Here is a 16365-nt window from a genome sequence, read left to right as displayed (position 1 = left end):
GATTCAATTACATTATCTTTCCAACAAATTTCGTTTTTGTCAAAGGCACCACTATATCCTACCAGTTATCCAGCTTCACAATTTCAGAAGCACCCTCTAATGTTCACTCTTTCATTCTCTAGAGCTAAACAGTTGCCAAGCTGGATTTATTTTAAACCTGTAACATCTTTGGCATTATTCCTTTTTATTTCACTGATAGAGTTACCACAGTATAACCTCTAGATTGGACTACTACAGTAGCCTTTTAATTGGTCTACTCAACTGAGTCTCACCTGTCTCCACTTCATTCTCCACAATCAGTGATTTTTCTTAAGCACATTTCTGACCTTATCATTTACCTAGTCAATAAACTCTGTTGGTTCCTTACCAATTCTAGGATAACATATAACTTCATCTCAATCTCCTTTAAAATGTTTATTGGTTTCACAAGGTATAACTGTTAGCACAGTGTATGTGTATACAAAACATAAAGAAGTAAATAAAAACATGCGGGGTGATGCTCAAAAATCTTTTACTAATTGGGATATAAAATCAAAAAAATTGAAGACCATTGCTTTGCTTTAGATCACCTACAAGCATACTATTTTCATATGTGAGATCCTTATTCAACTGCCAATGAGGTCATTCTCATTGGAATAGCCTATAACGATAATGGATTTGGAGTCAATACTTGTGCCCATATCTCTGCTGTTTATTATCTATATGTACTTGGGCAAATCACTTCTGCTCTCTTGGCCTCCATTTCATCATCTATAAAATGAAAAGGGTAGACTAGCTGGATAATTTCCCTGCTGGCTCTAAATTTTATGACTATATTGAGTTTTCCTAGTAATAAAACAAGAAGATATTTGATTTTTACAGCTAAACAAAAGGATGGCATACAGGTTTTATGTGGGAAAAGTAAATTTTGTTGTATTCCCATGGTCATAAAAAATAAGATTAATCAGATTGCTTATTTGATTATTTTACAAGAAGCTTAAGAAAGGGGAACACCAGAAAGAGCTGCAAATTTATGTACTACCATCTATTATAGAAGATGAATGAATGAATGAATGAATGAATGAATGAAAAAAGCACATATTGAGCACTTACTACATGCCAAATACTAAGCTAAACACTGGGGCTACTAAGATAAGAACTAAGATAGTCCCTGACATCAAAGAAATTCCACTCTACTCAAAGAGAGGGATACAAGAAATATACATACACAATGGCAAGGCAAATACTAAAACATAGGAAACAAAGCTAAGACCAGGCCTAGATGTCATGGGAGCCTGAGGCAAACATTATTCAAGAAAATGGAAGTCTCAGAGCTGGAGTTTCTGGTGATAAGAGAATGAATTCCTGTAGGACATGTTATCTAGTCCCAGCAGTAGGAAAATTCTACAAAGATGAAGACCAGAGCATCCAAACAAGTTAGCATATACATCCTTTGTACTTGGTGACCTCTACATGAAATTAGACATAATAGACAACAACAAATGTTGAAAAAAACATTTAGCATTAAGAAAACAGAAGAGGTCAAATGTTTGTAGATTACCTGGAAGACCCATAACTGTACATTGTACAATGATCATTTTCTTGAAAAAACTTCAAAGGTGCTAGATAAACACAAAAATACTGGTTACTGATTTGGGCATCATTTTGCCATTGCAGGTCAAATTAATACCAAATCAGAAGAAAGGATAAAGAGAAGTTATTTCATATAATTATAACAAATCTAATCTGCCTATCTACATAAGCTCTAGAATCTGAAAGATAAGAAATAGATACAAGTAAAGATAATGACTGGTTACCATCAGTTCTTTATTTTTTTTTTAACAGATGCAGAATAAATCACTACAAAGATTCTATTCAAGAGAGTCCAGAATATATCTTAAGACTATATATACCCCTGATCTCCTTAACAAAGAGAATTATAACCAAAGGTATTTCATTTCAAAAGTAAGCTCATTTGCAAAAATTATGGTGGAATAAAAACACAAGAATACACACAAAAGAGCATAAAGTGGCAAAGGAGAAAAATAAATCTATAGAGATTTGATTGAGACTCAAGTAAGCTATTTTAAAGAATATTTATAAATTAACTTGGAAAAAGGACAATAAAAATATGAAATAAAACATGCATCAGAATTTCTACAGTGATTTATTCTCTCACATCAATGATGGAGGAACCAACACATTTATATGAATTATACTCAAAAACAGTTGATATTGTAAAAACACAATGACCAAAAAGACATGAGTAACTACCATAAACTATTCCTGCTTACTAGGAAATCTTTATGAAAATGGTTTACATATTCATTGTTAATTTCCTTGATGAAACTAGGTAAAGGAAAAAGGCAAGTTACTTTTGAAGCTCTTTTCAGTGTCACACAAATTCACTAAGAGGTACAGGGAACACATAATCAATTATCCTTTTATGAACAATATTAGATAGGAAGACTTATTACTGCATATTTCTGCAAGACTATCATTGAGGATGTATTACAATGAGTTCAAATGGAAAAGTTATAACTTATAGATAATGAGGTTCTTTCTAGAAGCTATTTTGAGAAAGCACTATGTTGGTAGCACTGAATAAAAGAACATTAAAGAATGTCTCAATGAGATTTACACAAAAGCTATAACTAAGCAAAAAAAAAAAAGTACCAATCCATATAAGTCAAGTAGATATAAGCTATATATTGCCCAAATTATGAAATACAACTAGATCTAGGTAGGTAAATATTATGAATTTAGACAGATAGACGGACAGATTGCCAGATTTATATAGATAAATACAATAGGTATCTTGGGAACGCAATGAAGATGAACAATTCCCAAAATTGAACAAAAGGGGGAGAATGAGCTAAATAGCATTTAGGAAATTACATGGAACTTTTAATATGAAGCTGTTCTCTTTGCTCCAAATATATCATTTTAGCATGTATATTCAATATTAAAATCTCAGAAAAAATTAAAATTTCAGTTGATACAGAGTAATGGAAAAATATGTAGGGTTGTAAAATGGGCTGTAGTATTATCAAGGATGGTTTATGCACAAGAAATGTCACATAATCAGATACCAGAAAAGGAGGTATGCCAATGCTACAGTAAAGATATGGGATAGGGAAAAAAAGTACAAAAATTCAGGGAAAGGCTTCCAGGAAAACATGAATCCATACTCTATCAAAGATTAATGGAAGGTCATAGACAGTAATCAACAGAATAAAGAGGAACAGATAGGTTGTAACTTGTACTAATAAAGAAAATAATCCAATTCATAAGAACATGGATATAGTAAGTTGCTAAATGTAGCATGGTACAAGTCTCAATGGTGTACTTAAGTCTTTTTTTCATTAAATCCTTTTTATTTTTACAAAGTCATGCTACAGTTTATGTTTCTAAAGAGGCACTGTGGTACAGTAGAATGCTATATCTAATGTCAGATATCATGATTCTAATCCTACCCTTTTCACTAAATACCTGCAGGACCTAGGCAAGTCTTTTCACTTCTTGGGGCCTCGGGTTCTTATCTGTAAAAGGAGGAGGCTGAATCAGATGACTTCTAAGGGTCCTTTTATGAACCCAAGTTCAAACTGTCTTAGGGAATACAAATCTATTATAGTCATAGCTTAATAATAGAAATATTAAAGAGAAAAACAGATGAAGTATAGAAAACGAGCACAAAATCAATAGCTTGCACGATGTATTTCCTTGAGAGAAATTTCTAGAATTACAAGACTGAAAAATCTCCAAAAAGCTTTTACCTCTTGGGTTTTTGCATCAAAAATAAACTGTAAGATATTATAATTGTTTGTAACTTTAATAAATATCTTAGTCTATTTCAGTAGAAAATTACAATGAAAATGGATGTCTAATACATACTGCTAGCTATAGCTATATATAGCTATACTAATAGACTGTTAACAATGAGTCTAAAAATTAACTATAACTGGCTAAACAAATGTTATGGAATCACACTTTTTAAAAATGTTTTTTTAACATTTCAATATTCTAGCCATAAGAGAAAAGAAAGTATGAGAAAATTTTGAAGTCAACTTAGAAGAAAAAGAACTATAAAGCCCTTTTAGCTTAAAGCTAAATTTCTATTCTAATCTTAGTAATTCAAAATGACATGCCTTAGAAAAATGTTTTAAATTAAGCAGCATCCAAATATAAATTTTAATTACATTAATAGAGCAAATAGCAGTTGTCTCAAATTATATACTGCATGAATAAGTTGATTAAGGTTTTGATATTTTCAAGTTTCACAATAACAAATGTAAATGACAACATACACAATAAGCAAATGAAATAAGAAATCTGACTTTTATTAAAATTATAGTAATGTAGTTTCCTCAGAAGACTTATAATTTTCATCATCTGATAAACAAAATGTATATTGGCTCCTTTCTTAACATTTTAAATTTTATAATTCTTTTATAGGGTTGTTTACTTTCCAAGAAGAAATGTACTATCTACCTATAAAAAAGTGGGAGGAAAGTTTTATCAGTTTCATATGAGTTTGAGGCAATCACCACATTGAAGTTTAAATATTTTAATAAAGGTTACTTTTGAAAAGTCAAAATATTTACTACCATAAAGTATACAGGGATGTTTGACAGAGCAATAAAAATTAGTAAGAAATTAGGCTAAAGAAAGTCCATTTACAGATTTAATTAATATATTCTTATGAATAATCTCTCACATTTTGGCTATTAAATACACATTTAAATTTACCTACATTCTTTCCTAATATCTTTTCATATCTTCTAACTAAAGGCCCATTGCTGACAAATACAGTGGTGTCTCCTCTGTTCATTTTATAGGCACTGGACAGTTGTGAATATTGACATTTCTTAAGCAGCTCAAAAATATTAACTGGCTATCAACACTTTCTATCACTTCTAATTTTGCCTCTCCTTTCATTCCTAAATTATGCAATTTTTTGTAGCATGTATAATAGTAATGTGGATTTATGCAGAATTCCTTTAAAGTGAATCCTACTTTCATCAGTGACAATTAAAAAAAACCCAAATAATTCCACAGAAAACATGTACTGTAGACTCCTACAACTGTAAAAGGTATCAATATATCATTAAGTCAAACCTTTAGGTAAAGTACCATTATCTCCCCCTCACATAAGCTCTACAGAAGGTGAGTAAAACTATTCAAGTCACATAACTACTGAATGATAGGAATGAGACTTAGAACCAAGGTTTCTCAACTCCTAATTCCTATTCTTTTCATTATTGAAAAAATGGCAACTGGTGACAGTAGCTTTCCCTAAGACTGTCCCTACATTATTGCTTCCCTTTATAATTTCTCAGATCAAAGGAATGGCTCCCTTGCTTATTAAAACCAATATAGTCCCTAAAGATGGATATCATTTTTTTAAGTCTGCCTGGTGGGAAGGGAAGACAGTCCCTTAGTGGGAGTTTCTGGGACCAATATAAAGCTTCTTGAATGTAGTGTCTGTATTATTTTTTAGGGATGGAGGGATAATTTATGTTTTACCAATAAGCTTCAATATTACATTTCCACAACTTATGTAACTGTCTACCAACAAATATTACTTATATTTGAAACTTCAGGTTCTTTAAAAATCAATGATCTCAACTATTTCAATTTTAGAATTCAAGATTCTACAACACAACTGTATTAAAATTAAAGATATTTTAATGGAAAGAAATTTTCTAAAATCTCTAAAGAAAATACCAGACACATGGCATGTTAAACAAGTGGAAAAATATTGCCGCTATTATTTAACATCAAAATCAACTGATAAACAAAAAGTATATTTACATGTAGTAGTGCTGATTCCTTATGCACAATTAGCAAAAACTATTTAAACTCCAACGTGAAATGCCCAAGATCATTAAGACCATTTTCTTCTATGAAATACATACCGACTGTTTTCTGTCGAACTATACTTCTTGCCTTTTCAGTTCCTGGAGATCCAGTAGTGGTTGCACTTCGCTGTCTCATTGGGGCTTGTCCAGGTTGATCACGGCTCCATCCTCTGGAAAAGGACTTTTCAAGAGATGGTCTTTGGAACTCATGTCCAACTCCTAGAAACATATTTTCAAATCTCTCAATTTGTCATCAATTAAAAAAAAACAACAACAAATATCCAAATTTCATGTGCCTCAGATAAATAGAAATTTCATCACATGTTATGCTGCAGAGTAAAATGCCCTATGCTGTCACTATAAGGTTTCTTTGTGTTATACTCTCCCCGACCAAAAGCAATTCTTCAACAATAAGAAATTTGATTAGTATAGGTACTCCTCCCTCCATCAATGAAGATTATACTGCCCTCTGTTATCAGAAGGGAGTGTGAAATGGAGGGATGGGGGAAAAAAATCACAATTTTATTTCTATATTTATCTAACATGCGACAAAGAATAAATACAACTATCATTGCTTTGAGATAATGGTTTCTAAGGAAATCAAAGTCCTAGGAAAAGGTTTTTAGCTACTTAATATACAAACTGGGGAAATATATCTTTAATTCAGATGACTAAGCTTTGGGAATTGTTCCCTTACTATTTTTATTTAAGTGTTAATTTCTTTTTAAATTAAGTAAATAATAAATTCAATGTATTAGAAAAGAACTTTTTCAAATAAGTATTCATAGAATGTCCTATGATGTTACCTAAATGGGAAGAAAACTATCCAGCTTCACCCTCAAAAACCCCAGCAAAATTCTAAACTTGTAACAAATGAAATAATAATAAAGAAATGCAATAAGAAAACATAGTATGTGACTTCTACCCCCAAAATACACAAAAAGTCAGCTATAAACCCACAAGGAAATAGAAAAAGGCTAGCAAACCTAGTGTCAGCATGACTGGAGGATGAATATAATGGATTAATATTGCATTCTAAAAAATTACAATAGAGAATTCTGGAAAGTATGAACTGATGCATAATGAAATGACAGAAGCATAACATTTATATAATAATAATTTTATGAAGAAAAACATCTTTGGACTTCCGGGTAATCATGGCTGCAATCTAGACGCCACACGCTTCCTCTCCCCGGCACCAAACGAAATAGACTACATCAAAGGAGCATAAAAATCAACTTTGGAGGAACAGAAGGACACCCCAGTACTCCCAGTACTCCACAGAGGCGAAGGTACGTGGGGCTTGAACATTTCCACACTATAATAAGGAGGAAAAGCTTGCACAGAAAAGTGAACTGAGCCGCCCTTCCCCCACCCCACCTCCCCCACCAAACCAGAGTGAGCTACCTGAGCACTCACCGGGACAGCGAGTGAGTGGGGAAAGTCTCTGTCGGGGGGTGGGGGGGGCACTCCAGGGTCCTTGGGATCTGGGGACTGCCAGGAAAAAACGTCTTAGGGTGCTTTCACTGGAGAATCCGGCGCGTATTACGGGGGTCAGAGGAGCTGTACTTGGGGCGGCTGCGCAGAACATCTCCCCGGAGTTAAACACCAGGGGCAGACCACGCGTTGATTATCTGGGCGGAGCTGCACACCTGGGCAGCCTGGCTGTGATCAGGGACCCAGCACTCTAAGAAACCTCGGAGGCTGGGAAGAACTAGTCTGAAGCAACCTAAATTCACAGAAAAACCGCCCATATAACCCAGACCCCAGACCAAAAAGGAAAAGGGAATAAAACCACCAAAGGGATGGCTCACATGGCCCAAAATCAAGCCTCCAGGAAGAAAGGGAAAAAAGTGACTATTGAAAACTTTTATGGTGGAAGTACCCAAGGAAAAGAGGAGAATGAGGAGGAAATCCAAAAAAGATCAGAACATGCCTCCCAAAATGGAAACTATCAACAAGCTCTGGAAGATCTCAAACTGGAACTTATCCAAAAGATGGAAACCTTCTGGAAAGAAAAATGGGAGAAAGAGATCAGCAGTCTGACAGATAAGACTGCTCAATTGGAAAACGAACTCGAAGCATCCAATAGAATGGCAGACAAGGCTGAAAAGCAAAACCAGTCCCTAAAGACCAGAATTAAGCAGCTCGAAGAAAGTGAGATCATAAAACAGCAAGAATCAATAAAGCAAACCCAAAAAATTAATGAATTAGAAGAAAACATAAAATATCTCACTGAGGTCACAGATCTCGAAAACAGAGGGAGAAGAGAAAACCTCCGAATTATCGATCTCCCATAAAAACCAGAGATAAACAATAAACTCGTAATTATTCTACAGGAGATTATAAAAGAAAATTACCCTCACGTTCTGGAGCAAGGGGGCAAAATAGAAATAGAAAGGATTCATAGAACACCTTCTATACTAAATCCCCAAAAGACAACCCCTAGGAATGTAATTGCCAAATTCAAGAGCTTCCAAGAAAAGGAGAAAATCCTACAAGAAGCCAAGAAGAGGAGCTTCAGATATAAGGGGGCTCCCATAAGGATCACACACGACTTAGCGGCTAACACACTAAGAGACCGCAAAGCATGGAACACGATATTTAGAAAGGCAAGAGAGCTGGGTCTCCAACCAAGAATCAACTACCCAGCAAAACTGACTATATACTTCCAGGGGAAAGTATGGGCATTCAACAAAATAGAAGATTTCCAAGCATTTGCTAAGAAAAGACCAGAGCTCTATGGAAAGTTCGATATCCAAGCACAGAAAGCAAGAGAAACATGAAAAGGTAAATATGAAAGAAAGGGAAAAGGAGATAAATCTTATCTTTTTCTTTAAGTCAAATCCTCTTCTATAAGGACTACATTTACATCAAATTATATATATTAATATGTGGGGAAAATGTTTTGTGTAACTCTCATAAATTGTAGCATCATAAGAGTAGTTAGAAGAAACATGCATAGGGAAAGATTGGGGCATCAAGAAGATTTGGGGAAAGTGGGGGCAAAGAAAGGAAAAGGGAGGGAGGAACCATCGATAATACTAAGAATAACTTCAAGAAATAGGGGGGGAATCAATAGAATAATCTTTCCCATATAAAGATACACATGGGAAGGGGAGGGGAAGAACTCTCATATGAGAAGGAGAGGAAGAGAGCGTGAAGTGGTATTACTTAAACCTTACTCTCAGTGAAAGCAAATCTGAGAGGGAAGAACATCTAGATCCAGTGGGATCCTGAATTCTATCTTATCCATTAGGGCAAGAAAGAAAGGAAAATTAAGGAGGGGGAGGGTGGAGGGAGTATAAAAAGGGAGGGAAGGAGAGGGGGGAGGGGAAGGGAGCATAAAAAGGGAGGGGCTAGAAAGGGAAGCATCTCAAGGGAGGGGACTAGGGGGACTGACCTAAAGTAAATCACTGGTTCACAAGGAGATAGCTAAAGAAGAAAGGTCAGAACTAGGGGAAGATATCAAAATGCCAGCGAATCCACAAATGACAATCTTAACTTTGAATGTGAATGGGATGAACTCACCCATAAAACATAGACAAATAGCAGATTGGATTAGAACCCAAAACCCTACCATATGTTGTCTTCAAGAAACACATATGAGACGGGTTGACACTCACAAGGTTAGAATTAAAGGTTGGAGTAAGACCTTTTGGGCCTCAACTAATAGAAAGAAGGCAGGAGTTGCAATCATGATATCTGACAAAGCCAAAGCACAAATAGGCCTGATCAAAAGGGATAGGGAAGGTAAATATATTCTGCTAAAAGGGAGTATAGACAATGAGGAAATATCACTAATCAACATGTATGCACCAAATAATATAGCACTCAAATTTTTAATAGAGAAACTAGGAGAATTGAAGGAGGAAATAGACAGTAAAACCATATTAGTGGGAGACTTGAACCAACCACTATCAAATTTAGATAAATCAAACCAAAAAATAAACAAGAAAGAGGTAAAAGAGGTGAATGAAATCTTAGAAAAATTAGAGTTAATAGACATATGGAGAAAAATAAATGGGGACAAAAAAGAATACACCTTCTTTTCAGCACCACATGGCACATTCACAAAAATAGATCATACACCAGGTCATAGAAACATGGCACTCAAATGCAGAAAAGCAGAAATAATAACTGCAGCCATTTCAGATCACAAGGCAATAAAAATATTGATCGGCAAGGGTACATGGAGACCCAAATCAAAAATTAATTGGAAAGGAAATAACATGATACTCCAAAATCGGATAGTTAGAGAAGAAATCATAGAAACAATTAACAATTTTGTTGAAGAAAATGACAATGGCGAAACATCCTTTCAAACCTTATGGGATGCAGCCAAGGCAGTACTTAGAGGAAAATTCATATCCCTGAGTGCATATACTAACAAATTAGGGAGGACAGAGATCAAGGAATTGGAAATGCAAATCAAAAAACTTGAGAATGAACAAATTAAAAACCCCCAGAAGAAAACCATACTAGAGATCCTAAAAATTAAGGGAGAAATTAATAAAATCGAAAGTGACAGAACTATTAAGCTAATAAACAAGACTAGAAGCTGGTACTTTGAAAAAACAGACAAAATAGACAAAGTACTGGTTAATCTAATTAAAGGAAGGAAAGAAGAAAGGCACATTAACAGTATCAAGGATGAAAAGGGGGATCTCACCTCCATTGAAGAGGAAATTAAGGCAATCATTAAAAACTACTTTGCCCAATTATATGGCAATAAATATACCAATCTAGGTGATATGGATGAATATTTACAAAAATATAAATTGCCTAGACTAACAGAAGAAGAAATAGTTTTCTTAAATAATCCCATATCAGAAAAAGAAATCCAACAGGCCATCAAAGAACTTCCTAAGAAAAAATCCCCAGGGCCTGATGGATTCACCAGCGAATTCTATCAAACATTCAGAGAACAGTTAATCCCAATACTATACAAACTATTTGACATAATAAGCAAAGAGGGAGTTCTACCAAACTCCTTTCATGACACAAACATGGTACTAATTCCAAAGCCAGGCAGGCCAAAAACAGAGAAAGAAAATTATAGACCAATCTCCCTAATGAATATAGATGCAAAAATCTTAAATAGGATACTAGCAAAAAGACTCCAGCAAGTGATCAGAAGGATCATCCACCATGATCAAGTAGGATTTATACCAGGGATGCAGGGCTGGTTCAACATTAGGAAAACTATCCACATAATTGACCACATCAACAAGCAAACCAACAAGAACCACATGATTATCTCAATAGATGCAGAAAAAGCCTTTGATAAAATACAACACCCATTCCTACTAAAAACACTAGAAAGCATAGGAATAGAAGGGTCATTCCTAAAAATAATAAACAGTATATATCTAAAACCATCAGCTAATATCATCTGCAATGGGGATAAACTAAATCCCATAAGATCAGGAGTGAAACAAGGATGCCCATTATCACCTCTACTATTTGACATTGTATTAGAAACACTAGCAGTAGCAATTAGAGAAGAAAAAGAAATTGAAGGCATTAAAATAGGCAAGGAGGAGACCAAATTATCGCTCTTTGCAGATGACAGGATGGTCTACTTAAAGAATCCTAGAGATTCAACCAAAAAGCTAATCAAAATAATCAACAACTTTAGCAAAGTTGCAGGATACAAAATAAACCCACATAAGTCATCAGCTTTTCTAAATATCTCCAACACAGCTCAGCAGCAAGAACTAGAAAGAGAAATCCCATTCAAAATTACCTTAGACAAAATAAAATACTTAGGAATCTATCTCCCAAGACAAACACAGGATCTATGTGAACACAACTACAAAACACTTTCCACACAACTAACACTAGACTTGAACATTTGGAAGAACATTAACTGCTCATGTGTAGGACGAGCCAATATAATAAAAATGACCATCCTACCCAAACTCATCTATCTATTTAGTGCCATACCCATGGAACTTCCAAAAAATTTTTTTTACTGATTTAGAAAAAACCATAACAAAGTTCATTTGGAATAACAAAAGATCAAGGATATCCAGAGAAATAATGAAAAAAAAAACACAAAGGAGGGGGATCTTGCAGTCCCAGATCTCAGACTATATTACAAAGCAGCAGTCATCAAAACAATTTGGTACTGGCTAAGAGACAGAAAGGAGGATCAGTGGAATAGACTGGGGGCAAGCAACCTCAGCAAGACAGTATATGACAAACCCAAAGATCCCAGCTTTGGGGACAAAAATCCACTATTTCATAAAAACTGCTGGGAAAATTGGAGGACAGTGTGGGAGAGATTAGGCTTAGATCAACACCTCACACCCTACACCAAGATAAATTAAAAATGGGTGAATGACTTGAACATAAAGAAGGAAACTATAAGAAAATTAGGCGAACACAGAATAGTATACATGTCAGACCTTTGGGAAGGGAAAGACTTCAAAACCAAGCAAGAATTAGAAAGAGTTACAAAATGCAAAATAAATAATCTGGATTACATCAAATTAAAAAGTTTTTGTACAAACAAAACCAATGTAACCAAAATCAGAAGGGTAGCAACAAATTGGGAAAAAATCTTCATAAAAAACCTCTGACAAAGGTTTAATTACTTAAATTTATACAGAACTAAATCAATTGTACAAAAAATCAAGCCATTCTCCAATTGACAAATGGGCAAGGGACATGAACAGGCAGTTCGCAGCCAAAGAAATCAAAACTATTAATAAGCACATGAAAAAGTGCTCTACATCTCTTATAATCAGAGAGATGCAAATCAAAACAACTCTGAGGTATCACCTCACACCTAGCAGATTGGCTAACATGACAGCTATGGAAAGTAATGAATGCTGGAGGAGTTGTGAATTGATCCAACCATTCTGGAGGGCAATTTGGAACTATGCCCAAAGGGCGATAAAAGAATGTCTGCCCTTTGATCCAGCCATAGCACTGATGGGTCTGTACCCCAAAGAGATAATGGACAAAAAGACTTGTACAAGAATATTCATAGCTGCGCTCTTTGTGGTGGCCAAAAATTGGAAAATGAGTGGATGCCCTTCAATTGGAGAATGGCTGAACAAATTGTGGTATATGTTGGTGATGGAATACTATTGTGCTAAAAGGAATAATAAAGTAGAGGAATTCCATAGAGACTGGAACAACCTCCAAGAAGTGATGCAGAGCGAAAGGAGCAGTACCAGGAAAACATTGTATATAGAGACTGATACATTGTGGTACAATCGAAGGTGATGGACTTCTCCATTAGTATCAATGCAATGTCCCTGAACAATCTGCAGGGATCTAAAAAATACTACCCACAAGCAGAGGATAAACTGTGGGAGTAAAAACACCGATGAAAAGCAACTGCTTGACTACAGGGTTGGAGGAGATAAGACTGAGGAGAGACTCTAAATGAATAAATGCAAATTCCAACAACAGGGAAATGGGTTCGAGTCAAGAACACATGTGATAACCAGTGGAATCATGCGTCAGCTATGGGAGAGGGAAAGGCAGGGGAGGGGGGGAGGGGAGGAAAAGAAAATGATCTTTGTTTCCAGTGAATAATGTATGAAAACAACCAAATAAAATAATGTTTAAAAATTAAAAAAAAAAGAAAAAAGAAAAACATCTTTGATCAATATACATCTCCAGAATACCTCTGATAAAACACATGAATCATTGCCTGCAAGGCTGAGAGACATTTTGGGGTAGCCATGTGATGGTAGAAAGCCAGGCCAGGAGACAGGTCTTCAATTCAAATCTGGACATGTCCTAGCTGTGTGACTATGGGGGCCAGTCACATAACCCCAAATTCTAACCAATAATTGGATCTTATTCTAAGACAAGAGGGTAAGAGGGGAGAGAGATCAAAATCAAGTGGGAGAGTGTCATTTTGGGGAATAGCCACTGAATAAGTTTGTTTTGCTTGAGTATGTTTACTTATTGCAAGATTTGTTTCTTTTCCCTTTTCAGTTAAGTGGGGGGAACAACAATGAGGCAAAATAGAAGAGGGTCCTTGAAATACTTTACACAATTTCTCCCTACTCTGCTCCTGGCTTTCCAGGCTTTTCTACCTATAACTCTAGCTACTTTCTCACCCTAGAAATGACTCTGCCTCTTCCTCTAGTGGGTGAGTTTCCACATTTAAGGAGATAGCCAGGCCAATCTTGTTCACTTTTCTACTTAATCTGCTTCTAATTCTTCAAAATTTTAAACATTTCCTTATTGGCAAGTACCTATCCCAACCCACTGTGAGTACCAACTGGCTTTCTTTTTTCTTGTATTATATTCCAAGTGCTTAATACAGTACCTGAAGCATAGTATGCCTTCAATAAATTCTCCACCTAGCTTTAAAAATGTACAGAAGGAAAAAAAAGGCTATTCACAAGGGAGTATAAGTATAAGCAGAGAGCATCACATATTTAAGTTTTATATAAAGTCCTCTTTTTGTCTTTTTCAGTCTGGAAATGGGGTCTGGAAATGCTCTTTTTGATATTTTAAATTCAAAAGAAAAAAATAAAGTTTAAAATAAAATATTAAGTCTTCAATATAAATTTTTATATATTACTGAATTATCCTTCTTTAGTCCTAAGAGGGAATTGGTTATAAAATGCTTATGGTAATAACAATGATCAAGATAATGAAATATTAATAAAAGTAATCTTAAGAATTGTAAGGGACTTTAAAGGATATCTAGTCTAACCCACCCATTTTAGAGATGAGGAAACTAAAGTTTGGAGAAGATAAGTGACTTGCCCAAAGTTGTTAAATATCATAAGTGGGATTTGAACCTGAAAAACTAACAAAAGGGAATACCATTCTCACTATATCCAGTATGGCAAATTAAAAAGCAAAACAAAAAAAAAATTTAGTAATGAAATCTCCCATATTTTGGGCAGGATTTTGACTTAAATTTTAAAAAATGTTCAATTAATTAACATTACTACACTTATTTCATGTTATCTCAGGTTTTGCTTTTCTTTGGGTTAGTGTCCAGTAATTGGTAGGCATTATGTGTGTTTTTTTTTTAAATACAGCCTTCAAATCCTGCAAGTTTAAAAAGATTACCAGCTTTGAGGAAGAGTCCTTAAAACAATTTTGAGTACCTTTCTTACCTTTGCCTTTGTGCTTCTTCTGTTTCTGTTCACTTAGTTTATCCAGTGGTAAATCATTTAGGTCCAAGCTATATAAATTTCTAGCTAATACTTTAGTTAATGTCTCCATAGTCAATGACCACTCAGTGGCCAATTCTTCCCAAAATGTGAGTGATGACAATACAGATAGCAAGTCATCCCAAAGCTCCCGGGAAATATATACATTTAGATTTGCTTTGATCCAGGCTACTATAAGAGTCTGAAAAAAAAAAAGTTAATAGCAACAATTAAGTATACTGAGGGTAGCTTGTGACTTTAGAATTAAAATCATCTATTCATCTAAAAACAAGAAAATTTTAATCACTTCTTATATGGTCATCATTTGTAGAAGTCACAGGAACAGTGAAGATATGACTAGTAGGTGCTTTATAAGTAAAATGTCTATTACGAACATTGTCAATAACAAGGTTATTCCCTATTTTACCACAACCAATAGCAAAAACTGAAGTGAAATTTCATTGATGGAGATTTTAGCTTTCATTCAAACATTTACAAACCTGAAGAAAAATTACATTGTTTAAAAGGGTTTAAATACCCTCCATAAAAATTTCAATTTCAAATTTGTGAAGAACTAAAAATGTTCATAGATGTCTAATGAGTTACACTTTCATTATATGCACATTCACATCTGCATTACCCTCCTTTAAGTTTAAACTTTTATGGGGCAGCTGGTGGTTCTAAGTGAGTCACTTAACTCTAACTGCCCTTACTGCTCTTCTGCCTTGGAAGCAATTTTAAGATGAAAGGTAAGGGTTAAAAAAGTCTATGCTTTTATATATTTAATAAGTATGAACTATATTAAAAAATCAAATATGAAAGCAGAGATTTACACTATATGTATATATGCAGGATATGGATATATGTATGTATGCATACGTTTCTACAGTTATATGTGCTTCACATCAGTTGTAAACCTTTAGAGTAAGAAGGGATTAAGCACTAAGTTTAGTTTTAAAACTCTCCATGAACAATGGATTATTTGTAAGGTACTAATGAACATATATTATGATAAAGCATTTAAAATACACTTATTATGGAAGGATGTTTTAATTCAAAGGATTTTAAATCACTTCAAGAGTGACTTGAGTATATACTCTGCTCAAGTTTAAAAAATATATTCAAAAACAGTTTGGTAGTTAAGATTTTTGTTCCAGATGAAATCAAATTTAATGTCAGTAGTAATAAGAACAGTTGGAATAGGAAGATCTATCTGTATTAAGGAAAATTTTTACTTGGCACAATGATTCTAATTAGGAAGATTTATATTCAATGTATCCTAGCATCTTACAATCGCTAGGTTTTAGTTGGTTATCTTCTACTGAAAATAAATATGTAAAAAAAAATTCATAATTTATAATTCTAGCATGATGACTAAGCAACAA

General features: G+C 34.4%; 1 protein-coding gene across 17 annotated transcripts in view; it reads right to left on the bottom strand.

Annotated features, from left to right (window-relative positions):
* RALGAPA1 (Ral GTPase activating protein catalytic subunit alpha 1) overlaps window positions 1-16365 on the bottom strand; it is a 314990-nt gene that overhangs the window by 218655 nt on the left and 79970 nt on the right. For all 17 annotated transcript variants that reach the window (XR_008915023.1, XM_056811013.1, XM_056811018.1 and 14 more), the window contains 2 exons: window positions 14945-15182; window positions 5898-6059 (listed from right to left, as the gene is read on the bottom strand). Coding sequence is in view for 16 of the 17 variants with exons in the window: in XM_056811013.1 (XP_056666991.1) it covers window positions 5898-6059; window positions 14945-15182 (400 nt within the window). In the remaining variant the exon portion in view is untranslated. The remainder of the gene's footprint in view (window positions 1-5897; window positions 6060-14944; window positions 15183-16365) is intronic.

The sequence above is a fragment of the Monodelphis domestica genome, chromosome 1, assembly GCF_027887165.1.
Source record: "Monodelphis domestica isolate mMonDom1 chromosome 1, mMonDom1.pri, whole genome shotgun sequence".
Taxonomy (NCBI): domain Eukaryota; kingdom Metazoa; phylum Chordata; class Mammalia; order Didelphimorphia; family Didelphidae; genus Monodelphis; species Monodelphis domestica.
This window is presented reverse-complemented; position numbering and strand designations above follow the sequence as displayed.